This window comes from Anabas testudineus, chromosome 15, assembly GCF_900324465.2.
Source record: "Anabas testudineus chromosome 15, fAnaTes1.2, whole genome shotgun sequence".
In the NCBI taxonomy this organism is placed as follows: Eukaryota; Metazoa; Chordata; class Actinopteri; order Anabantiformes; family Anabantidae; genus Anabas; species Anabas testudineus.
This window is the reverse complement of record NC_046624.1, coordinates 13,242,709-13,269,871: the sequence shown is the minus strand read 5'-3', so window position 1 is coordinate 13,269,871 and position 27,163 is coordinate 13,242,709. Positions and strand designations below refer to the sequence as shown.

General features: G+C 39.6%; 1 protein-coding gene across 2 annotated transcripts; it reads left to right on the top strand.

Moving 5' to 3' along the window:
• Positions 1-5,511: 5,511 nt before the first annotated feature.
• LOC113159956 (receptor-type tyrosine-protein phosphatase epsilon-like) lies at positions 5,512-26,997 on the top strand. 2 transcript variants are annotated; one of them, XR_003298649.1, is made up of 22 exons: positions 5,512-5,737; positions 10,898-11,147; positions 15,681-15,752; positions 16,169-16,265; positions 16,685-16,758; positions 17,204-17,340; positions 17,503-17,593; positions 18,141-18,217; positions 18,299-18,335; positions 18,431-18,528; positions 19,115-19,234; positions 20,196-20,359; positions 21,310-21,445; positions 21,641-21,790; positions 22,259-22,352; positions 22,707-22,783; positions 22,922-23,056; positions 23,270-23,395; positions 23,583-23,734; positions 24,627-24,762; positions 24,892-25,475; positions 26,937-26,997. XR_003298649.1 is itself a non-coding variant. In XM_026356990.1 (21 exons), exons 3-21 carry the CDS (start codon positions 15,686-15,688, stop codon positions 24,964-24,966), a joined length of 2,043 nt encoding a protein of 680 aa, XP_026212775.1. In that variant the 5' UTR covers positions 5,512-5,737; positions 10,898-11,147; positions 15,681-15,685; the 3' UTR covers positions 24,967-26,727. The 2 variants fall into 2 exon arrangements, 1 of the variants encoding a protein (XP_026212775.1); XM_026356990.1 differs by lacking the exon at positions 26,937-26,997 and having other exon boundaries at positions 24,892-26,727.
• The last annotated feature ends 166 nt before the right edge of the window (positions 26,998-27,163 follow it).

Here is a 27,163-nt window from a genome sequence, read left to right as displayed (position 1 = left end):
GAGAGACAGGGATGTAAACTGTGTGTGTGTGTGTGTGTGTGTGTGTGTGTGTGTGTGTGTGTGTGTGTGTGTGTGTGTGTGTGTGTGTGTGTGTGTGTGTGTGTGTGTGTGTGTGTGTGTGTGTGTGTGTGTGTGTGTGTGTGTGTGTGTGTGTGTGGGGGTGTGTGTGTGGGTGTTTCTGTGGGTGTCCTCATTTTTCTGTGTTTGTACTGCATGTGTGGGCATTCCTGCTTTTGTGTATGAGAGTATGTGTGGGCATTTGAGACGCAGCCTGTACGATCTCATCACTTGAGATGGCCTCCGCAGACAGTGAAGCAGCAGACACTGATCGACCCAGGCACTGCACAACAAACAGAGGCAACAACATAAAGCATTAATAATCCCATAGAGAGAGGGAGAGAGAGAGAGAGAAATACCTGGAATGTATTGCTCTGCACATTTTCTCCTTTTGTCTCTGCACAGTTGAAAGATAAGTTCTTCTTTACAATGCAACCTCCTCAAATTGAATTCTTCCCTGGTGCTTCATGGTGCTGCTTTTTGTGTCAACGCCCATTCTTTTAATACTAAAATAGCCTGAACAATGAAATTAATGTGAAATCAAGCCTATAAGCATGAATTCGTGAAGCGTACATATCATTTATCAGGATTCGGAGACGTTATATATTAGAAAATACATGATTTTTTTTCAATAATAGTTATATACTTGGACTATAAAGTAGCACCTATCAAGCACAAAAGCAGTATTTACTGCACATCAAATCCTGTGAGGAAGATACCAGTTCAAAAATCAAACATCCATTTGAGCTTTTTGTTTTGATAGCGCTGCCAGTTCATTCTGCACTGACATTTTCCAGTGATTGCACATCCTAACAGCTCCAGTGAAAGGTAATCCATTCATGTAAACAATCATTTTGACAATCACTTTCTGGGCTTCCGTCCACAAACCATGACTTGCGCAGCGGCAAGGTATTGATGATAATGTTTTATAAATCCCATTGTGTAGAGACAGATCTAGAGGAATACTTTTGTGTTTTTCATGTTGTTATCATGGCATATTTTGCCAAATAAATATTTTTGACTCATTGTTAATGATTCCAATCCTCAGACATTATATTCAGGCATTATATTTCAGCTTACAGTATGGAGAGCCATCTACAGAAAAGGAGCCCTTTTTTCTCAGACTTCTGAGATTAGATCTGAAAGCAGCGAGCACAGTGGGACCACCTCAAACTTCTCACAATCGACACATCCAATGTCAAAAAGCACCTCCATACTGATTGTACAGTATGTTCTCGCTCCAAGCTCCCCAATAGGCTAAAATGCAATTTATGTGCATATTAAATGCTAGATCACTCCTGGTTTCAGGAAAGAAAAGCTGTCATACTCGTAAGAGGATGTGCCAATTGGAAAGGTCACAACTGTCTATAGAGAACAAATGAGGCCGGTAATCGTTTTTCCTGCCAGTCTTCTACAGGCACATAAAAGACCAGGTGCTTGTCTGAATCTTGATGATCCCCTCTAAGTGAAATCATTGACGCGCATCCAGCTCAATTAAGCAGCTACTATGGTGAGCAAGGAATGATCACATTCTGTAGTAGTGGTGAAAAAAGTCACGCTGCGCAACGACAGCATCCTGAGGATAAGTTAAATTACTGGTTATGATTAGCTATAATGCAACTGATGACTCTGCAAGGAATTGTAGAGTAAAGGAAACTCTTCAAAAGCTGCTTCAAAACAACTTTTTCACTCGTGAAAGCACCAGCCGCCAAAGTGCCTCTGACATTTACTGTACCTCTGTGAGAACTCGGGGAGGTGTTAAAACAGTGTGTACTGTTGCACGTCAAGGTCGTGTTTGGTACCGGGTGCGGAGGACTGCAGGCGCTAATGGACAGTACTTGACTTTAATGAAGAGGTCTGATGAGGAGCCAGATATGTCGCCATTGACAGATCAGCTGCTGCCACTTCCATCTTCACTGGGACCCAGATGAATCACAGGGGCAGTTCCACAGCTGACTGTTGATGCCTGTAGGCTAAACTTGCATTTGTACATTAGATTTGTGTTTGTGTATCTACAGTATGTATATATGTTTCTATAGTGTTTGCATTTTACACTCACTCAGACTGATTCATTTCAAATACAGCAAAGAATTCAGCCTGAATCATCTCACCTAGTTCTTTGATCCTGAGTCATATTCACACTCCCCCATGTCTGGAATTCATGGCACATTCAGAAACACAAAGCACTGTGAATGTATTACAGGCAGCACGTCAGGCAAGCCTACATACATACATATATGGCTTACATGAAGAGGTACCTCAACACTGTTAGAAAAAAAAAAAAAAAACATCCGAAAAAGCTTTTTTGTAGTCTGCAGAGCAAACGAGAACATGAATTGGATTGTGGCCTGTGATAGTTAATCATTTTCTTATCAGTGGTTGCTGCCAGAGCCCAGCTAAGAAATGACCCCAAAAGAAGGAGGAGAAATGAAGGACAGAGCAGACATGCTAGCCTGTTGCCTCCTTTGAGCTCAATGACACACCTGCCTATTGACACCGGTGCTTTATTCCACCTGAAATCCCCTCCTGATACTCTCTCTGTGAAGGTTAATGGGGGATAAAGCATTTTGTCATAAAGCTCACAGCAGCACCTTTTCTCTGGGTCTAGCATTAGAGCCAACAGCTTCACAGAAAGAAAAATTGATATCACTGCCAGCGGTCACTAGTGAACAACTTGTCATCATGGCCTACTTCAGAACAATATACCCGCTAGTGCCAAACTGTGGCTTTTTCAAGTACAAGGGCACATCTTAAGATGAGTTGTATGTGTTTGTCATTGATCGCAGGCAGGATATTTCAGTTCTCTGGTAAGCTTTAATAAATCAATTCAGCGCTGTAAATTTGTCTATTGTATGAAATAAGAGGAAAAAAACAAACAGGGTTTTTTATTAAATGCTAACTCCACTTGAAGAATTCTCCCTTTCAGACACGATAAAATGAAGGTCAGACTGTTTTTTTTATTTACAGCATAGATGTCTATTGAACATGCAGGTATAAAACATTTCCCTCCTTAAAGGTCTCCTGAGTCTTGAGAAAGTGAACATGCCTACATTAAGGTGCCTCATTGTCCAGCTATGAAATGCCTTCACTAGAGGCCTCAGTGCTTTTTTTGTCTGTGCATCCAGTAAGTCTTTGTATTATCTGGGGAATATTGTATTGAGTGACTCAGGACCAAAGCAATCAGGTGCAATACTGATAAAGCGATGCGTCTTGTCAATTTGGAATTGGTGTTTGTGTGTTTGTACAATGCACCGCTGATGATTTAAAATTCAAACAATATTTGTTGCTACACTGACAAAATGCTCTTTGAAGATGCCGTATTTGACAGATCTTTTGTTTGTTTCAGCAGGCTTAAGTGTTTCTTCTATGGTAATTACCATCAGCTGGCTGAACAATTCACATGATTCACTCACAGCTTAATTGGAGCTGAGCATGATGACTGAATGTCTTTTTATTACAATAAGAAGTGAAACTGAAATTATTCAATTATATGATGAGGTAAATTAGGTAAATGATTGGGTCATTGTACACACAAAACTTTATGAATCACAAAAGCTGTGTTCAGCTTCAGAAGCAATTTGCAGTATTTATAGAGTAACACTGCCCCCAGCTGAAATGAGGTGAAATGTACTACTGGGGCGGCACAAAAACGAATTGTGCAAATGTATAGCAGCAGAGCCAAACACACTACTTTAAAATGCATATTTATGCATCGACCTCCGAATGTTAAAGTACAGATAATCTGCTTTCAAACTGAAAACACATCAGCACCAGGTAATCTGGCCAATACACACAACTAATAATAAAGAGATGCAGTAAATGTAAAAAAAAACATCTGCTGTAAAGAAAGTTATTTTCCATGTAAACAACATTTGAAGAAGCAGGTTTTTCCAATCATCTGACGTTTTGCATCAAATCACAATCCATGACTGCAGTTGAGTTTCACTTGTGACTCAAGTAAGTAACTTCCTCAGTATGGGAACATTGAACTCACTGAAATACTGTGATGGTGAGTCTGTGTATTGAGGCGTCATACTGTTGATTTGCAAGTAACCCTTATGACAGTCACCTGAATCTGAGACAAATCCCACATGACGCTGCTGCCATGCTCATGTGGACTGTGGATTTTCCTATACACGTGTTTCTTTCGTTGCAAACATCTGACACATAAAGTTGATACTGCCTCTTATTTCACTCCAAAAAATGTTGTTCATCCTGCATCTGATGTTTAATTTAAAGGTCCAACTTTGGCCTTTTAGGGTCATATTATAAAGAAATCTACTCAGCTATTGCTTCAACAGGATTTTTAACTGTTCATTTAATTCCAAATAAACTTTCAATTACACTTTCAAACTCATTTCAAATACAGTTTCATAGTGTTGTTGTATAAATATTTTGAAATTATTTTTATTTATTTATTTTTTGGTAGGACACCGAAGATTAAATCACTTCTTTAACTCAATCTAGCTTCCACAAGAGGTCAGCAAACACAGCACAGCCACACTCTTATCTTGTTTTAATGAATCTGAAAAGTCAATGAAAAGGCACCAAGGATGATCCCATATACAGTACAGGACAGTGAGAAGCACATTTCATAATTCTTATAAATAGTGCACGGTATATTTTCCTTGTGATATAAAAGAAAAATGTGATGTCACCTATCTTATCTGAGCAGCCGGTGGAGAAGGGAAGTGGGGAAAATCCAGAAAAGATTCATTCATATGATTAAACAAAAGTGAACAGAGCAAATGTGGTGACACCACAATAAGTCACACATACAGCAGGTCATAAATGTAACTTCCGCTGTCTTAATGATGTTTATAAAATGAAAAGATAACTCCAGTGTTTGTCCATTTTTACCCTTTCTGTGAGCATACTGAGGAAGCAGGGCAGCTTCAACTGTGCCAGCAGATGGCTCTACTCACACTTATGGTTTAAAAGTACTTAAACCTGTGACCAGTGCTTATTCTACTGTGGAGTACGTCCATATGTTTTATAATGTTCTGGCATACATGTGTCTTGATGTGGGTGAAAATGAAATAAACTAACTCTCTGGGGCCAGAAATCCTTAAAAAATGTTAAAATGCAGAAACAAATGTGTCTTTCGGACACATATCACCAAGCATGTAACAGCACGGCATTAAGAAAATACCAAGTATTTGATAAGGTCACCATGAATTCTTAATGCAGCCTCCACATGAACACAACCCGACTGTGGCTTTAAGCGTTTTTAATATATTGAAGAAACGTCACATGCTAAATGTCAACCCGTAAAACTCGCATAACGGAGACTAACAAGCACAAGCTGCGCGTTTTAACGCACAGGCCTGCTCTTTCTCGTCCGCCGATGCAGGAATGTGAAGGATGCTGTGTCCACCTGATACTGGTTTGCACCCGGGGGGGGGGAGGGTCTCCAGTCTCCACTGTAGCTGCCATAACGTAACACGGCTCAGGCAGTGGAGGCAGGCAGGGGGAAGCGCATCCTCAGTAAGAGATCTGCCGTAAACATGGCCATCTGGGGAAGCTAAACGCCGCATAATTCGACAGCTTTGTGTGTGTGTGTGTTTTTTTTTTTTTTTTTTTGCGTTATTCCCCAAAGAGGAGAGGAGAGGAGACGCAGGAAAGACACGGGCGGACATCACCACTGCGCCGTGTGGCGAGGTCATCGCAGATCACCACGGTAAGATGCTGAAAAAACACAGCACTCCCAGCAGCCCGGCTACTTTCTCTGCTGCGTATTTATGCGTAAACACCGACTGTTTCCAGCCTTTATTTTTGGGGACCTCTCCCCGAAATTCGTCGTAGCTCAGTCACACCAGCCTCCGCGCATCTCTCTCTCTTTTACTTTAACCATTTCGCGTAAAGCTGATCAAAGAGCTTTTGCTACATCAAACCTCCAGAGAGGAAATGCAGGCCACGGGGACTGGACATCATATTTCTATACGCTGCCATTCCTGAACATAGACAAAATGGGACTACAGCAAATATGGGTTAGTGGAGCAAATCCATACGCACCAAGATGCTCCATGTGATCATTTTCCCTTTTGCCAATAAGTGCATGTTACTCTAACTGTATGTATTATTGATTACATTTTAAAAAGGGATCACATTTGATGTGGAAGGGGCTCATTGGATGTACAACATCCTCACTGGTCTAGACAGAAGGCGCCAGGGGGCGAGTACATTACGTTACGTTACTCTACAGTAGATGGGCCTGTAGGCTGCACACTCAACTGTCTCACTGGATGCACAGCATGGGTTGTTTTCAGACACGAGATGAACAGTGACATGCCAGTCCAGCGTGTTATGATGCCATTAGGCATTTTCAGATCAAATGTTGAGCTTGATAATAAAATAAAAACACACATCACTTCCACACAGTTTCCAATGTGACACATTTTCATCATGACAGAGGGAAGAGACAGGGTGATCTACAGCTGGATGACTTTCAGAGCCATTTACTGTAGTAATTAGTTGTTATAGACTCGTCTTAGTATAATAATAATATGACAGTGAGATGAAGATGTGTGTGTGGAAGTGTCATGTCTTCATACATGAATTACAAATGTCTGTCATTCACCATAATGTCAGTCATAATGACTTAACCTTCAGTTACCTCTCAGACTAAACGGCCTAATAAAAACAGTGACGTTCATTTTAGAATAACGTTTGATTCCCCTTCTGTCGTCTGAATAGCCTAAATCGTCTGCATAGCCCACTTTCTTTTCCACCTTGGGAATATATGAGCTATAGTTAGACACATGCTAGTTTGAAGTTTAATCTCCTGGTGACAACTTTTCAGTATCCTAAGGTGAGAATGATGCAGGTTATGTAAAGTGCATGTACACTGGCCTGTTTTTAGTTTGTTTGCGTTAGCATGGCTGTGAAGGCATTGTCACCTTTGCAGGACATTAATGTTACGTCAACATTGCTTCTGTGATAGTTTGACGTCCTCGTGCTTGAGGAAAAATTCTGATGTTGGCCACCGTTGAATCAAAATCTGTATCTTCAGGTGTGGGTAGAGTGGTTTTAGAAACCTGAGCTGAAAGAAGACAACTAATGCGAGTCTGTGTGACTCTTTTAAACGTTGAGACTGAAGTTAGGTTATGTCTAGGACAGTGTGAGTCACCCTGTCCTCCCAGTAGTATATTCATTTTTGCACAAGCAGCGAAGTGAGGGTACTGGAATCCTGTTGTTCATCCTCTGTTTTAGGCTTTGAAAGTGTTGTGACACTGTTTTTTTTATAAATATATTAAAGAGTTTACTCTCAAATCCAAGGAGAATTTGAACAATGAAGAAAATCGTTTCCCAAACTGATTCATATTTGAACATTTTAATATCTCGATTATTCTATTATAACGTGGCTGGTGCATTCAGTCATGTGCTAATCAGAGACTAAAGTAGGAATGTAAATGTTTCATTAGGTGTAAATGCCCTTAATTGATATGAACTTTCTAATTTTTCATTGTCACTAATTTTTTTCTCTGTTGTCTGGCAACTGATTGTCACTGAAATAAGAACTGTTTCTATAATGAGGATTGTGTTGGATAAAAATAACTCAATTAACTCCTAACTGTATGTCACCGGATGTAGGTCAGGGATGCTCAGTTACGCACTAAGCTTCAGGTGCCTTATGCACAAATTCAAGCGAGAGCATCTACTGTCACAGCCCGGTTTCAAAGTTTTGTCCCTGCAGCTAATTTCTGAGTCAATTCTGTTTCTTGTTTATCATATTTCATAAATACACAGCATCTGTGTCAGGCCCAGCTGCTTGCCATGCTAGGTCTGTGTTTCATAATTAAATCATGACTTGTGGTGTAACTTGCTGTGAGAAGGGGAAGTGCTCGTGGTGTCACCCTGACTGAGTGAAGTGAGGAAAGAAAGTGAGTGTTTGCGTTTTAGCGAGAGCTGCTGCACTTCAACACAAAGGGCTTTTTCAGAAAACACTCACTGCTGCAGAAAAGACATTTAAACTCGACCGTATTAACTAGGATACACACAGCTTGTTTGCATATTTTATACTACTTACACTAGACTCTAACGGATCGGAACCCTTTGTTGAGCTGAGGGACAAAGGGTGGTGAAGCTGTAATTGCAGTCGTTAATAACTCTTGTCCCTTGTTTTACTTATACTGTACCAGAGTTCCTCAAACCTGACACTGGAGTTTACACTGCTCATTCTCTGATATGAATGTAGAAAAATCATATTTTTCTCCTAGTTCCCTCAGCAGTATTTGCTCATTTTAAAGTGTTTGAGGCCCAGAGTATAAATACTCTGAACAATCAGTTAATGTTCAGGATTCATGTAAGCAGGACGTCGCAGGAAGTTTCAAGCTGGCATGAACACTAAGGTAGAAAAATCTTTTAATCAATTTAGCAAAATTCACGAGTCTCCAATTTCTGCTTGGCATGACTTTGTCTCATGCCGTAAAATGCATCATTATGCTCTGTTGCACAAACTGTTTCTCTGCAGGAAACCTCGTAGATTTATTCACATTTACAAACATAGAGATACTCGCTATTGTCTGAACATGTGCACTGTACAAGTGTGAAATCAAATGTTCCAACCTAACTGACAAAATGCAGCCACCGCTCTACATCGAGCATCTATTTACATTTAATCATTTGGCAGACACTTTTATCCAACGCGACTTACAAGTGAGGAACAAGGTACAAGGCAAAGGCAGGGTAAGCGTAAAGAGGTCTTGCTATAGGACCCCTACTGGAGTTAGGCCACAGCTGTGATTCCAACCCCAGTCTCCTGCACAGAGGGCGGCAATCTTACCACTACCCTATTCAGCCCCTCCATGAATTACCCCATTACTGTAAAACTGCGGATTCATCATCTCAGGAAACGATGTGATCCTCTGGGGTTGAAGCCATCAATACTGGATTCATGTGTCAGGAAGGTTGCATGTGAATAGCATTAATAGCTAACTTCGGTATCACTGAATTGAATAGCACCCATCAGATTTACACATTGATTTTAAAATATTTTTAAACCTGCAAATCACGATTAAAACAATGAAAATATAAAAAAATTAAAAGATCTCATAGCCATACAGAGTTGTTTTGATATAAATTAATGATTGAACCACAGAGTGCTGGGTGATGACTGCACTCCCATGAAACTTTAATGACCTGCATGTTTCCCCTCTTAGTCAATGGGCAAAGTGGCGCAGAAAGGAAGTGCTTGTGCCTGCAGTAATCTAATGCCGCAAGCATGTCTGAATGTGCAGGACTGAAAGGAGAACAATACTCTGTGTGAAAGAGATTCAGTTTCGTAAATGGCTCCTAAAGGATTTTTGGATGAAATATATGGTATAAATATGTAAACGTCTTTTGTTCATTGTCCATCTATCCATCCATCCATCCATCCATTTTCTTAACTGTTCGTCCACTCATGGGTCACGGGAGTGCTGGAGCTCGTCCCAGCCATCCATCTGTTTAGCATTGATATTAACTTTTACTTTCGCAAAAAGCCTCGACTATAAGAGACATACAGTATAGATCTATGTCGCTCTATGTATCTGGATATGGAAGAGGGTGCCTAACAAAATGAGTACATAAAAATATGAACTGCAGACACAGACGGTTGGTATCTGTAACCTAGATTTTGTCATCCTTGAGTGCAACAGTATTTTGGTGTTTGTGCCACCTACTAACACCAGTTTGCTTTTAACAATGGGGAAAGATCAGGACCCTGTCTCTTGCAAGTGTTTTGACCAGGTTAGTTAAATTTGAAGGAGTGCTTCATATATTTTCAAATTCCAAACACTTTGCAACATTTGGAAAAGCTGAGCACTGTCCCAGCCTTAGAGTATGTGGCAAAAAGAGGTGTTTTCCACATTTTCTCTGTTTATTTTCTCACCGTGGCTCAGACTTTGTGGGCTCCTCCAGCTGGGTCTGGTGACTAAGTCACCTCTTCTCTGCTTTCTGCCCGGCTGCGTCACAGCGGCCAAGTGTTAACAATATGGCTTTGTGTCTCACACCTGTGGGCAGTGGGACTCGGAGTGAGTGGGCAAAACGGACAAGCTTTCCTTCTCACACTAGACCGAAGCATTAGAATAACAGCACAGTAATGTCTTTGTCTAAACAGAGAGGAATTAACTCCAAGTTATATGATGGTTTTTGTTGTGAAGTCACTTTTAGGGCTTTGCGTGATGGAAAATAATTGGGCAACACTGTTTTGTAAGCATCTTGTAACTATCTTGTGTACTGTTATTAGATTTGAAGGTGATTTTTACTTATAATTATTTGGTTAGAAGCAACCGTAAACTCCTGTGTACCACAAACACTGTTAGGGAAGACTAATTTAAGGAGAATTAGTCTTGCATGGTTGGAGATGAATAGCTTGTTAATGTTTTTTGTTTGCTACAGTGGATTATGTACTAGACGTTGTTCAAGAGGCGAGAACTAAATACATGTAATAAACAAACATTGGGCTTGTACAGTACAAACGACTGCACATAGGCACACTCGCACCCAGCCGATTAAATACAGTGCACAGACATTCTCTCAGACATACCGTGCATAGATGCAAACACCCACTCACTCCACTTCTCTTTTGTTGCATATTCATGCATATTAAGTGTTTTTTTTCTTTTGAGTCAGTACTTTTTATAATTTTAATTTCATAACTGTATATATTATCACAGAACTTTTCTGCAAAAAGAGATGCTGCATACAGTATATGCACATAATAGCATGTATATAAGTATGAAATAGACATATTTCCTCATGCATATGTTCCTGTATGTTGTGTAAAGGTTAAATTCAATGGATATGTACAAAAGCTTTCAGATTTTGTTGAACTACCGTGTTCTGCTTCATCTCTCAGGTTTCTGTGATCCCCTGTGCCTTCATCTGAAGTTCTGACACGCCTCAAAATAACCTCAGGCACCGCCGTCAACCTCAGTCATCATTTCATTCAGTACTATCATCAGTACCTCAGGGAGGATGTGAATAGGAGAAAGAGTGAGGGTGGAAACCCCCAAATAAATCCAACAGAGAAAAGAAACTGTGATCACATAGCTGCTATGGACTGACGGGTCAACTGATACCGGATCACACTGGCCTTGCTTGGAAGTGTAAGTCTTTTATTAATTCTTCTGACCGCAGACCACAGAATCAATAGAAATTGAATCCAATAATGAGAAATAATCCAATAATCTAAGTGTTTCCTTTCTAAACGAGACTAAATGGATTTAAATCCTTCTTCCAGATTGATTCTTTTGTCTTTAACTATGTAGCAGTCAGTGATCAGACATGCAGATATGGTTGTCTTTTTGATAGCACGTGATGGTTTTTGTTTAAACCCTGTTAAAGAGGTGTTGGTTCAACTGTGTGTGATCATTTTGGATGATGTAGTTGTGCTGTTGAGTGTATTTTCAAAAGCCTGTTTCATGTGTAAAATACAGCATGCTACATTTGAAGACAGTAGCAACTTACCAGACAGTGCATCTTCATCCTTTTTTACTGCCTCTGTGTGCTAAGGATGTCTTCCATTATGGCTGTTATCTCTGAACACAGAATCCAGACATTTATCTCCTCCAGCTCCACTCCTCACCCCCTCTCTTCTCGTCTCATCTCCCCCTCCCATCTCGTCTCCCCTCCCTGCTGCCACAATTTACTGAAGTGTGTTTGTGCTCCCATTCTCTCCTTTTTCCTTGAAACTTCACTTATGGAAAATAGGGCCTGTATCTTTGTTCTTCCTCTTCCTGCAGACAACAAAAACAAGCACAAAATGTGGATCTGACACTGGCTGGATTGATTTGGGATGAAACGTGATTGGATACGGCTATAAATTAGAGATGTTTTGTTAGGGTTTAACACACCAGCACAAGCAGAATATTCTTTATAGAGCAAATTACAGCCAAGAAATATAAAATCTATCAGTTGTATTTCACTGTTGCTTAGTAGTATTGCTCTGATTATGCTTTTGACAGACTAGAAAGGTGACCAGGTGGCGCGTGGCCACCCACACAGTGCATGCTGGGATAGGCCATGCACCTTAAATGACAGCTACCGGGCACATACCACATATACATAATATGAAAGCAAAAAACTGGGTTAATGCAAGTGCCATTTAAATAATACCAGTTTAATCATGTATGATTGGCAGTGTTCTCTAATTTGCAGATTTAAAAGCTGCCAGTATGAAAAAAAAAAAAAACATTAATTGCCAGCTGGTTCCCCCTTTAAAGGTGTAAACATTCCTTCATTACTTTTTCCCTGTTTTCTTCCAATGCCCTCGAGAAAAACATGTACAAAAGGACTGATGAGCAGATAGTTAATGAGGGTTCTGGCTGAAAAGTAGAATTGGATTTCCTACAAATATGAGGCTGATAATATATTGTATTAAATCAGTGTGCCAGGCTGTATTAAGAGAACATAAAGCAGATAAGGATGGCTCATGGTAGATCTGACATCAAACACAAAGTAAAGAGGAAAGAAAGGTGTTTTATGTGCACTGTTTGATTTCACCAGTTAACCTACAAACGAGCTATAATACTGTGTATGTTTCTCTATTATGATAGTTAAGAGTTCAATTTAGATACCTGCTGTAGGTCTGGTTAAAAAACTAAAATAATCTTAATTAATTCTGCACAGCATCCTCCACCATATTGTGACAGCAGGAAATACTTCCACTAATGAGTTCACACACGAGCAGCTGATGTTTTGGAGCATATTTCTAGTAAAAATACATTAGACATCTAAATCTCTGTAATAGATTTAGAGCTATGTTCCAAAGTTTCTGGTTGGGAATGGATAATACATCCTTGTCCCCTGCACAGTTTGGTTTAAATTAATGATAAGATGAGTGAATGGGGTGCAGGTTTTCCACAAGGAAAAGACACATCTCTGCGTTTCTATTTCTGACGTCAGGTTTCTTTAAGTGTCACTTTCAGGTTTTCATGTGCGAGCTGGCATGAGGGAGCTGCTGAAGTGAAGCAGAACAGATTCATTTTAGGTCTTGGGATTTGAGCAATTTATAGCACATACTGTACCACAGATTAACTTTTTTATTGAAGATTTGTTTTTGTTTGTTTCTATAGCTGTCCCACATTTAATGTACAGTCACGTTCTGGTCTTTATTAATTCCTCTTTCATTCAGCAAGCAGCTTTTCAGTAAAGCATATTAGCTCCAAATATACAGTATTAACATTAACCTCAAGTTTCAACCAACATGTTATGCAGAATATTAGCACTGAATATTTTACTTCTGCACTCAAGGAAAGTGATGCAGTATAATTTAGTTCAGTGGCAACATTTACAGTATGTCAAGCCGAGCTAGAGGTTGAATAATGACACGGTTTATTTCACTTAAAAGACAGAAAGGCAGGGATTTGGAGGGACTGATGCAATACCTGATGGGGATGGAAAGATATCATCCATAGACCAGATCTTCTTTTATATGTCAGAATATCATATGCTAAATACGATTTGATTTGTGGCATCCCATCTAATAAATACTTTATTACAAGATTTCATGTCAAATTAAACATACATACCATTTGATAATCATATATTTGCTATCAGCGCTACTTCCTGTTTATCTGAAAATAAGTATAATAAATAGCTTTTAATAATAATTAATAATATTACACTGTCTGACCCACCATGAAGGGTTAAAAGAGTAAGGTATCCATGCATTAAGATATCCACTCTGCTTTTGATGTCAATTCCCTCTGTTGGTCAGAGGACCACACTGCATATTTCAGCATATATGACTCAATTATTGAGTTAAAGTTATATTTCTCTTCTTGACTTCAGCAGCAAAAGGAAAACATTCAGTCTTTTTCATTGTGTGGTGTAGTCACCTAAAGTGGCAGCAGCACATTTGATATATTTTTTACATATGAATTCTTTTTTTTTTCTCATATCCTGGCTCTATGCTCTATAGGCTGTAGCTGTCAGGAGGAGATAGATAAGCAGTGGCCTGTGCAGTGATCCATATGCACAGCATGCCTTGCAGCACAGAGCTGTAGGAAAGGTTTGTGTGAGTGGATGTGACTTTCCTAGTGGGGTAGTGTTGAGAACAGGTGCTGACACTGTCAGCTTGTTAACACTGGGAAGAGAATTGTCTGCTCTGACAGATCGCAGCACATATGCAACACATAGCCTATGGGTGTGTGACGTATGTGCAAGAATGCATACAAGTGAAGAGTGTTAAGGGACTGCGGATTCATTTGTTTAGCTGTTGTTGTTTTGGGAAATATATTTATCAGATTGGACGGAAGATTAGAGGAAATGAATAATAAATATATGCGTAAGGCAAATACACTTGTGTCAGCATCCTCTCCATTTTACAGTGTATTACTGCAGAGAGAGATGCCCTAATGTGCAGACTTAATTTCTTGTCCAATAATACTTTATAAGTTTTGACATAAATTTTGGTTTGATCACATTGTTAGAAGAATATTATGTAGCTCCACTTTCTACAAAAGCGTTAAACTCTCGCGGGTTATGTGCAAGAAATTCTCTCAAACATCACAAATTAGGCCCCCAGATGACCCATTTTTAGAAGAACTAAATTGACACAATGAATTATTCCAGTCTTGTGGCCTCTATAACGAGAAGGGGACTTAGAGCAGAGGATAAATTAGGACACTCAATTCTTGTTTCTCTCATTTATTCCATTAAAGTCATTTAGGCAGATTTGCCCCGTTTGCCCAATTTATCCTGTGATTTGTTAGCCTCTCATTTGGAGGACAAGGGGAGAAAAGAGGAAATGGGTTCGAGGTTGGAGAAATTGGCTGGTCGAGTTTGGAGATAACAAGGCACAAGGATAATGTGTCAGATCTGATTTAATTCTGGTGCAGTGGTGAGCAACTCGTTCCTTTACTTTTGGAAAGACACACTGCCCCAAATAAATCACCAGTGCCTCCCAACAATAAAGCAAAAGAGAACAATGAGAATGTGAGCGAGCAGGAAATGATGTAGAGAGTAGAGGCAGGGAGAGAGAGCCTGTGTGATGTAAGAAGGAAAGAGAAGGACAACAACACCATCTGGTCTTCTTCAGAAAGCCAACAGTATAATCTATACACATATGCTATTTTATTATATTACTGTTTATCACTATTCCCCTGAAGAAGTCACTATCTCTACTGTATTATAAAGTAATCTACCACATTGAAGAACCGTATGTGTTAGTGTTACTAGGGATGATGCTTTCCCAGGTTGCAATGTACATCAAAGACGAGAAAGAAAAATTAGATGACTTCTAACAAATACTACTTGAGCTCAACTCCATTGTCAAATCCACTGGGTCTACAGGGGCTATGGTTATGTCACCTGTGGTTTAAAGCCTCCTCCCTGGTTTGATGTCAGAATATTAGGTTATTTGATATGCTGCTGCTCTTTCAAGTCAGCCTGACAGGACAAGGCTGCAAGCAGCTTTCCCATAAGGACTTTAACTGCTTAGCAGAGAGACATGCAGACATCACTCTCAAGCCACATCAAAGCTGAGCTCTCCTTTCTGCTCTCCGAATGATTCACCAGGCTTCACCAGTTCTTTCATGTCAGTTTGGTGCCGTCTAGTGGAATTCCTAAAGAATTGCAGGGATACTGGTTTTCTGTTGAAGTGACTTTATTTTATTTTATTTTTTTTTTATCCACAGTGACAATGGTGTTGTTTCTGATTGGGATCTCTGTTGCCATAAATAATTCATCTCATGAGAACCAGACTGCAGGTAACAATGACTGAAGAGCAATTATACTGTGCATGGCAAAGATCTGATGTTAAAGAGAGTCACTTGAAGTTAGCATCAGAATACATTTATCATAGTGTGCACACTGACTGGAAACAGTTCAAATGCTAATTTACTACATTAGACTGAATACTTATCAGGCTGATTGCTTACAGGAAACAGCCTCACAGACAACCCCCAATAAAAATGTCAATGTGTGCAGTGGCAGATTGCAAAAAGTAGGAATAATGTGTCCATTATTAGTGATCTGTACTTGTTTCTATCTGCCCGTAGCTTTAGTTTTATATTTGAGATAAATGAGCAGATTTCCTATTTATTGCTTGAAATATCACACATTAAGAGTTTGTTTGTATGAATTCTGTGATACACAATAACCTGATTGACTGTCTTTTATCCAGAAAACCCAGCACATCAGGGTGCTCATGTGCTGCCCTCGACACTGGTTATATCCCTGCTTCTTATCATCGTTGTCCTGTTGACAATCTACTGCCTGAGGTATATACACTCGCACAGCCGTGTACTCTATTTGCCTGCCTTGTGAATCTCTTCTCTTTGAACGTGTGTGTGTGTGTTTGTGTTTGTGTTTGTGTGTGTGTGCCGGGTCAGGGCACGGGGTGGGGGTGGTTTAGAAACAGGCGGTAAGCATGGGCTTATGTATGAGTAAACAGCTGCACCTCAAGTAAGACAGCTAGGTCAGGTCAGGCCACAGACACTCATTCACTGACCAACCAGGCTCAGACGAAGACATGAGGAGGAACAGCTTTGTCTCTCTCAGATGGTTGATATTGGTTTTGGTATTTGTTGTTTGTCTATCTTATGTGCTTAACAGAGATTAGACATGTGTTTCTTTAATACATATATATGCCCCTTATCTCTTCTGACTTTCTTTACTTATTACTCTTCCATTATTATAGGTTCAAAAACCACAGGAAAGCTCTAGTTACCTCGGTGGATAAGAAGATTCCAAATGGCTTCTTGGAGGAACGAGGTACTGTTGTGCTCTACTCAATATAACCACTAGTGCATGAAAAAGTAATGCAGCCTTTTGCTTTTTATTTCTTTTTTATTAGATTTGTAGATTTACACTCTTTATGGACTAGAGAAGTTTCACTATGTGGATGCCAACATAGCTGGAAAGGCTTTGGAAGGCTCTTAGCTTTCCTAGCACGTAGGGAGCCATATAAACTTTCACTTTAAGTACAAAATAAATAAATAAACCAGAAAGGCCAAATTCTGAGTTAAGACAGTGTCGTGCAGCAGCAGCAGCAGCATGTTTATGACTCAAGAAATCATTCCTGACGTGTACCCACAGAAGCAGGAAATCTTAATGGTCATCAAGCTTGTTTTTGCAGGTGCTATGAGAACTTGTAATGTTCTCTGTTGGGAAACGTTAGCAGTCTGAAAGCCCTGTACTGTTATACCTTTATCCACAGGAGAGCAGACAGTGGTCCTCCTCCCCAGATCTCCCTCACCATCTAAAAGGTACTTCCCCATTCCTCTGGACTCACTAGAGGAGGAGTACCGGATACGCTCTGCAGACGATGGCAAGCTCTTCAGAGAAGAATTTAATGTGAGTTTATATTGTGTGAACTTCGCAGCAGAGTCTGACAAAGCTCTTTGTCCTGACAGAATAGAACAAGTACAGAAAATAGTAATAAAATGTTGATGTTAGCAGGCTGTGTGCTGCTGGTTTTTATTCTTATCTCATGAGGATTGGGTTCTCTCTTTATAGTCGCTGCCATGTTACTACCACCACGGGTCCTTTGAGGAGGCAAGCAGAGAGCAAAACAGAGAGAAAAACAGATACCCAAACATTTTACCATGTGAGTGAGGAGCTACACTCACTGGCCACTTTATTGACTACACCTGCACAATCTAATGCAATTCAATACAACAGCTCGGATATGAATTGTACTTTTACAAAGTTAACATTTCTCAATTTATGTTGAATTCTACTATATGTTTATGATTAAGGTCATAGTGGATGGTGGAGTTACACCAGGCCTCATTTAAATATCGGACAGCCTGTATGACGTCACCACCCACTGTCAACTTCATAATAAACACATCTCTGGCACATGAAATTATCATATTTCTGAAAGATTCAACAAAAAGTTAGATATTATACCCTCATAAAAGTAGAATTAATGGCAGAGCTGCTGCATTGAGCTACATTAGACGGTACATGTGCCACCTAATAAAGTGTCCAGTGAGTGTATATTTTACGGCAGACAATGTTAATGTAACCTTTAGATTTGCTGTTTTATTGATCAGTAAATCTAAAGGAAAGGTGATGTGGGCTGAAATTATTAATTAGAACCCACTTTATTTACAGGCTGCTGATCTCTTTTTTCTTTCTCTGTCCCACAGATGATCATTCTAGGGTGGTGTTAAGTCATCTCGATGGGCATCTGTGCTCAGACTACATAAATGCATCTTATATAGATGTGAGTTAAGTTGCAATCAAACTGATGAAATGGCACCTGACAAATCATCAATGACTTTTTTATTTTTATTTTTGCGCACAGGGCTTTAAAGAAAAGAACAAATTCATTGCAGCGCAAGGTAACTCCACATTTTAGCTTGGTGAAGTTGATGTTTCGCATAAGCAATCAGTTAAATTTGTGACTATTCAACACTGAAAATTGATTCTGCTTCAGGCCCAAAGCTTGAGACAGTGGCCGACTTCTGGCGGATGATTTGGGAACAGAAAACAGCAACTATAGTAATGCTGACAAATCTTAAAGAGAGGAAAGAGGTTTGTCTGCACTTTATCCTTTTATTACTACAAAGCACAATGTGATATACAATATACAGTTTCTTAAGCTCCAATGCATCATTAGTGAAACCCTTTAGTATTCTCGTGACTCAAAGTCATGGGCATAATTTATTTGACCCCTTTCCCAGCTGAAATCCATACAAAGCATCACCCAGCAGATTATTTAGCATCACGTTAAATTTAGCCTCAAAGGGAAGATCAATTGAGAGCTCAACAGTAGGTTTGATAGGGCAGAATGGAAGCATTGGGGATCAATGATGGAATAATTCTTGATAAGATCCTAAGAGGCTTCATGATAATTAGTCTGAGAGTCTAGTTAATGAGTTGAAATGTCACTGTGAAGATCTTATTGACTGACAGAGTCACACAAAGTCCCCGTGATTCCCTTTGATTTGGACTGTGATATATACACACACACTCATGCACACATTTCTACACAATAGCTGCAGCTATACAATAAAACATACTGTACAGTAATTGACAATGATAATAAAATAAACAAATTGCATGCTTTTTAGAGGCGTAGATAAAGGATAAACTCTCTGTTGTGGTTCTCTGTCATCAGGAAAAATGTTATCAGTACTGGCCAGAAAAAGGCTGCTGGATGTACGGGAATATGAGGGTGGCAATGGAGGACTTCACTGTGCTGGTGGACTACACCATTAGAAAATTCTGTGTTCAGTATGTAAGTAAGAACATTAATGATGCTAATGTATGAAAGTATTTCATCATCATAATTTTAAACACACATCTGTGTCTGATTTTGCACCGAGTGCTGTGAAGCTTCACTTACATTCAGAAAACGTAATGTAATGGAAACAGACTAATAATGCACATAAAGAACAAGAAACACTAACACAAGATAATGGTTAGTCTTATTTAAACACATGCTCTGAAAATAATTGTGTAGTTTTTCCAATATACCTCCTAATTAATATAACACCATCAAGATAATAGCGAGATTGTTATTAAAATTTTAAGCAAGAAACAAAACTGCATTGAGATGGTAAAAAAGAATGTTCCTCTTGGGATAATTGGGCCATTTCAGTAAACTGTAATAGGAAAAATACAATAAATAAATGAAAACCAGTATGGAAACACATTAAGGAATATTAAGGGATGCATGTAGCAGACGCAGCAAAACATTATCTACATGTCGGTGTGTTTTCACACTACAAATGTGCAGTTTTCACATCGATTCTTCTTTATACGGTAGCTGTATTTCTTTTCTTATGCCATTTCAATGTACTGCAAAGCCTTTAGATTGCAAAATTCACTTTGTTCCTTCTGCATTTGAAGCTGGAGAAGTGCAGATATCCTCTCTGGCTCTGTGAACACTGTGAATCTGCTGCGGTGCTGCAGCACAGGCTGACAGACTGCGTGCTTTTACATTCAGCTCTCTGAACACAGGGCAGCCAAGTGTTCAAGAGAATGAAATTATGTTCTCCTGAGAGAGCATTCATGAGCTCTGAGAGTGAGGCAGAAGCAAACCAGTACACGTGTTTAATAATTGTATTCTGTCACAAAAATACACCTTGTTCAGCTAATTTGAGGCTACTTTTCCAGTCGTCCTTCATACAAGGGAGAGACAACAAGTCAGCTAACTAAGTTATAAAGTATAAACTTAGTGTGTCTGTGCTTCACAGCAGGGCAACGATGGTCTCCGAGCTCCCCGCCTGGTCACCCAGCTGCACTTCACCAGCTGGCCAGACTTCGGGGTGCCATTCACGCCCATCGGCATGCTGAAATTCCTCAAGAAGGTCAAGGCTGTCAATCCATCCTATGCTGGCCCGATTGTTGTGCACTGCAGGTAAAATGTGCAGTACAAAATATAAATATATAATACCCGAAAAAAGAAAAAAAAATCAGAATTGGTAACCATGCTGCAGAGGTGGCAAACAGCAGAACGATTTCCCTGTTGCACTGGCTTCAATTCATTATTTAAAGATAAATCTTTGAGCAAAACTAAAATATGGTTTGTAAATGACAGATTTGCATGGATTATCTTTAAAGGTGAAAAAGTCTTCAGAAGATGATAATGATGTGTGAAATAAGTTACAAGTGAGCTGTGTCAATATTCAATTAAGTTTAATATGATGGGAGATAAACCTGTAAATAAACTGGAGGTAAAACACATAAAAACTAAAGTGAACCTCGTGTTTCAGTGGATGAATAAAAGCATCAGTACATTACACTGTGTAATGGATTGCCTATGTACATACGCTTGTCTGGCCAATCAGTGTAACTCCTAACAAAAGAAATTTGTGGCCGATTGTAGCAACTGCTGCAACAGGTGCTCAGGGAGCGGGGCTGTTGTTCTTGAATGGGGCCCATTGAAGAGGCTTTAACACCCCACCGAGGAATCCCAGCTCTGTGCTCTCAGAGGTGCCGTCTGCTGAAATGACTCTTGTAAATCTATTAGGAGTGTGTTTGGGCTTCAGAGAGGCGAAGCGCTTTTGCACATGCTCCGGGTTGTCCACAACTGATGTCTATGTTCAGACTACAAGTATATCGTTTAGAAATACTGTATATCACAGGACTGCAGAAACGTTATAGATAATTAAGTTGTCTTCATCATTCTGCATTGTCTCAGAGAAAGAATATCTCTCCTCGACGGAGCTCTTCTGTTGCTATGGATGATTTTTGTGCTATTTAAATACTGTCTGACAGAGTTCTTTTTCAACACACACTGTTTTATAGCTACACTTGGCTGTTTGCTACAGAGAAGACCTTGTGCCTTCTTGTTTGTGTTTCGTGCAGTGCCGGGGTGGGGAGGACTGGGACGTTCATTGTCATTGACAGCATGATCGACATGATGCACATGGAACAGAGGGTGGACGTGTTTGGCTTTGTGAGCAGAATACGAGAACAGCGCTGTCAACTCATCCAGACAGATGTAAGTGTTGACCCTCTCTGACCTGTTGTACCTTGGACTGACAGCTCTACTCACTGCTCTAGTCGCAGCATAAACAAACAAGGACATGGAAAACAACCATGTCTATGATGCGAAAATAGTAGGAAATACTTTGGCAAACTAAAGCAACTACTTCTACCCCTTTCTCTTCTCGACTTCCTCTGTCTTCCTCCTCAGATGCAGTACTCCTTCATCTACCAAGCTCTGTTGGAATACTATCTGTATGGAGACACAGAGCTAGATGTGTGCTCTCTGGAGGGCCATCTGCAGAGGCTTCACAACACCAGGGCTCCCCACGACAGGCTGGGCCTGGAGGAGGAGTTCAGGGTATGAAGACAGAAGCTCCCTCTTAAACATTTCAGTCAGTAATGAATCGTCCCCATCACCCTGCGCCCTGCATGGATATATTTTCATGGAAAACTTGCCCAAGGTGCCGCTCTTGGCGGTAGCAACATAAATAACAATGCTTTGAATCAACTATAACTTTATATGGCACCTCCATCTGCCACGTAAAATTTACTGTAGCTTGGTAAAAAATTCTCATTTTTGCTGCAAAGAGTCCCTCACAGTTCCCAGCTCGCTGAAAGGAATGATTCCCTGTTGCCTGTTCTTCTTCTCTTTTCTTCTCTACCAGTAAGAAATGTCCAACCTCTGTCCTTTTGCTTTTTGAATTTTGTCTGACTCAGCAGCACTAGCCTTAAAAATCGCCATGTTTAATTCCTATTGACTTGCCCTGTGCAGATGAAAGTAAACTATTTGATCGTGCCAATCCACTCGTGTTTTTTCACCCATTAGAAGCTGACCAACGTTCGCATAATGAAGGAGAACATGAGAACTGGGAACCTTCCTGCCAACATGAAGAAGAACCGTGTGCTTCAGATCATTCCGTGTAAGGACTGCTCTGATACTCCTATCAGTTTCATAATACATTGCATCCAAGAAACATCAAAAGTATCACACAGCTGGTGATTTTATAGACGCCGTACACAGATATCTGGCTAATCAGTTCATGTCTGTGTGATCAATGACATTTAAATAAGGCTTGTATCTTGACTTAAAGTTGGGAGTAGAAGGGAAGAGGGAAGCCGGAGTACAACTTTTAACAGTGAACAGAGATAGAGGCTCTGGCGTGTGCAGCCTTAATAAGTTTTACTCAGCTGTTTTTTTGTTCAGCCCCTTCAAACTTTTATTTTATTAGGAGTCACTCATGGAAAGTTTCATTTTCCTCTTTTTCTTTTTGCAGATGATTTCAACCGAGTAATACTCTCAGTGAAAAGAGGACAGGAGTTCACCGACTACATCAATGCCTCCTTTATTGATGTAAGCACTCCCTCACGACCTCCTGTATAGATTTCCCATAGAAGTATATATAAAGCTCATTGTTTCCTTTAGAAACAATGCAAAATATTATGTTTGCTGCACTCTCAAGTGTTGTTTACTGGATCATCTGCCCTCCAGGGCTACAGGCAGAAGGACTATTTTATCGCAACCCAGGGCCCCCTGTCTCACACAGTGGAGGACTTCTGGAGGATGGTGTGGGAGTGGAGGTGTCATTCAATCGTTATGCTCACCGAACTCAAAGAAAGGGAGCAGGTACAGTATTGTGTTCTTGGTAAAGTACAGCCTGAGAAGACAGCCTGTTTTATTCCATTATATCATTTTCATATCTTTTTTTTTCATCCTGTGTACGTATTTAATCGTTTAGTAATATTTTCTGCAGTGCACAGTGAACACGAAATAACAAAAAGAGCATATAAATTAGTCAAATGTGTCCTCACTGTCTTTCCATCTAACATTTCCAACCAGGAAAAATGCTTCCAGTATTGGCCATCAGAGGGCAGTATAGCATTTGGAGATTACACTGTTGAGCTGACTGGAGATACTCAGTGTGAAACCTTCACTCTGAAAGACATGGTGGTCACATACAGACCAGTGAGTAATGTTGTTTTCTTCTTCTTCTTCTTTTTTTACATATCAAAGAACTAAATAGAAATTTGAAAATAAGTATATATGCTTCCAATTGTGCTATTACCAATGAACAAATTTGAAGTTCATAAAACCTCTCCATATATCTATTTCTGGCTGCATGAAAATAAGCGTAAGCTCTCCATCTCCCCAGGAAAAGCAGTCACAACACATTCGACACTTCCACTTCCACGGATGGCCTGAGATTGGGATACCAGCTGATGGAAGAGGCATGATTGACATTATTGCCGCTGTGCAGAGGCAGCAGCAGCAGTCTGGAAACCATCCCATAATTGTGCACTGCAGGTGAGGAACTTCAGGTTGACAATTCTGAAGCACGAGACGCATCATCAGGTGGAAATTATATACAGTTTGTTACATTATGCATTTGTCCACTCGTGGTTTTAATACAGCCGCCTTCATTTTCATTCTGCATTTACTGCCTGGTCACTGGAGAGATATTGGAAGAAATTTCCGTTTTACAGATACATTTTTCTTTCTTACAAACGTCTGGTACAATAAATTCTACATTTTGCCTCAGTAGACCTGGTGTTCTATGCCTAAACCACTTATGTGATCCCTTATAAAGACTTAGCTGTGAAAGCTTTGATCAGAACCTAGCTTCAGGTGAAGTGATTCTAAAGCAGCATGGCCCTGTGGGATCGATCCAATCCACTGATTCACAGTCAATTAAAACCTCTCAAAGTGAAATCTCCTCTGACTCCCTCTATGATTAATCTGATAAGATGAGCTAACGACAGGAAATGGTGTCATCACTCTCTTCTATTCCTTCATCACCACTTGTCTAAGAGGGGCTTTTTAAGGCTTTTTCTCTGCCCCTTGGGAATGGGGCTAACCCGTTGCAATCCCCAACGTCTCTCTACACTTTTCCTCCGCATCGCACTCGCTCCCTGTCTCTCGCTGTCTTTCTCTCTCCATCCCACCATCATTGTAAACATTGACTCAGTCAAACACTGAGCTTCCAAACTGATTAGTGTTAGCGTTTGGATTAGCCTCTCTTTAAGTGAGGATGATTATTAGCACTATTACACAAAGGTCACCTTTTCTCTTGTAAACTTTTTCATTTAAATGGAAAAAGGATGTGTTGATTTTTTTTTTCTACTTCTGAACCACATTTTCTAAATGATCTGTAGGTTGTAGGTTGTTGTTGCTGTTAAATTTGTCCTTCATGTTTCAGTGCTGGTGCCGGTCGGACTGGTACCTTCATTGCACTCAGTAACATTCTGGAGAGGGTGAAAGCTGAAGGCCTCCTGGACGTTTTCCAGACAGTTAAGAGTTTACGCATGCAGAGACCACACATGGTCCAGACTGTGGTAGGTGGAAAGCAAGAAGAAATCAAACGCTCTATGCAAAACCTTGCAGCTTATTTACACGTGTTGTTTGGAACCATTTTCCCATATTTATGCACAGTAACACTTGTTTCTTTTTGCTTTTCCTTCCAGGAGCAATATGACTTCTGCTACAGAGTGGTTCAGGATTTTGTTGACATTTTCTCAGACTACGCTAATTTTAAATAAAACCCATCAGCTAGTGCTCTGCATACTAATGTCAAATCAACTTATGCAATTTTTTCTGAATGTTGTTTTCTAATGTGAGCTCTTTTTACATTTTGCACTGGATTACAAATCTGAAAATGTTGTAACATACTGTAATATAATTGCTACAGAGGAGTCTGTCTCTTGCAGGAATGTGACTTTAAAGTATAATATAGCAGTTATAGTGGTTTACTTAATGGGTTGGTTGGGTTCTTGATTATATAAAAATATTTTATGTTGCTATGTGCAACATTGTGAGGTTAATTAAAATGTGTCAACTGTATTCAAACTTATCTCTATAAATAATGTATATATAACGTAGTATGCATTGCTTACTAGCTGAATTGCATCACTAATGTGTTGAGAGTTCTCTTTTCTTTCCGATTATTTTGTTACTGACCACAATGCCTTTCATTTACATCAGTGTTTTATGCAGCCCACTCAACATATTTGAATGCCAGAAGGAGAATACATTTTGTGTGATAAGTTGGGTAAGATTATGTTTTTGCTAAAATGATGTCCTGTCTGACATGTGTGAATTATATTTATGAACATAAAACTCAATATACATTTCATTCGAGGGGACAATGCAAATGATCTCACTTTTGCCTGTGAATAACTTAACAGCTGCTGCCTTTTGCAATTTTATTCAACTTCACCAACGTACTTTTTTGCCTGTGGCAGTACTACTTAGAGGATTGGCGCTTGACACAGCAAAATGCAATTAGCTCACACTGGATCAGGCAAAAAAATGTTGTATTATAACATGAATCCAAAAGGATCATTTTACAAATGCATTACAGCCAAGCATCACAAATGTTTTATACACATTAACAACCCATCTTTATGCTTACATGTTTATGTGCAGCAGTGCCATATTGATTAGAATACAGTTCTAATCAGAGAAAACTTGTCACCAAGTGACACCATTTTAACAAAGATAAGCCAGATGTTTATGTTTCATTTAGGTATAATATGTTTTAGATTGTTTCTTGTATGGGTCATCAATTAATTGATTGTACAAACAGGTCTCGGTTAAGATTAAACATTTTGCCATTATTTAAGTTAGAAATGAGTGTCTGAGAAATCACAAATAAAAACTAGACTCAAACTATATGTTCGTTTAAATGCAGTAATTGAAAACAGATGCAGGTGAATCTTGTTCAGCCTCGATCTATTTCCAGAAACTGAGATGAAAAATATAATCTTAGCGGGACAGTGGATGCATTGATTCATCAGAATATGTAAAATACCTTTAGAGATTAGTCTAATTAATGTTACTTTTAAACAAGGAAAACAGAACATTGCATTGAAATTAAAAACATACTGTATATTTTTGCAAAGCTTCTGCTTACTTCTTTGTAAAACAGTAAACTTAGGTTTGGTTAAAGGACGTTTTACTGTATAGGTACTACCATTATTATTATTATTATTACTTGGACTCTGAAATCATGTCACTTCACCTCAATCAGTGGTTTATAGCCGACGCTGATCAGTTTCTTCTTTTAGTGTACATACTGTACATTCCTGTGGTCATTAATCATCACTATTGTTTACTATATTGTTGACATAATGTTCTAATGTATTGTCATGCTGATAGAATAAGAAAAAGGAGAAATGACAGTGAGGCCTTGCAGCTGGTGTAACATAAATGAACAGCATCTTTCTACGATGTTCCTGCCTTTTGAATCTGTACGGATTTGAGCTACTATTTCTTTGCTAAAAGCTGATTCCAATAAATTATAGATGGAAAAAAAAACCACGCAGATTTCATCTTAATGTTGTCTTGTTGTCTCCCGCTACACAGACGCATTCGACACACAGAGATGTGTTTAGATATAAATTACATGCTCTCTGAATGCTCATTGTGATGTCAGCATATCTAAGCACTTAGCCGGCTCCATTAGAAGTATTTTGTGTCCCATTAGTCTGTAAATGTGTCACACCTGCAGAGAGGGGATTATGATCCTGACAAGCAGCCTTGTACAACACCTATAAAACCTCCCTCTGGCAAATGCACCACATGCTAACAAGGCAAATACAAAGGTGAGTGAGTCCTCGTTGAAGTTTGCTCAGCATTCATTAACTCGTCTTGCTAATCACTGTCTGAAATTCTGCGTACTAATGTTGAGTAACCCCTGGTCTGTGAGTCGTGAAGCTGTGAGTGAGGAGACAGTGG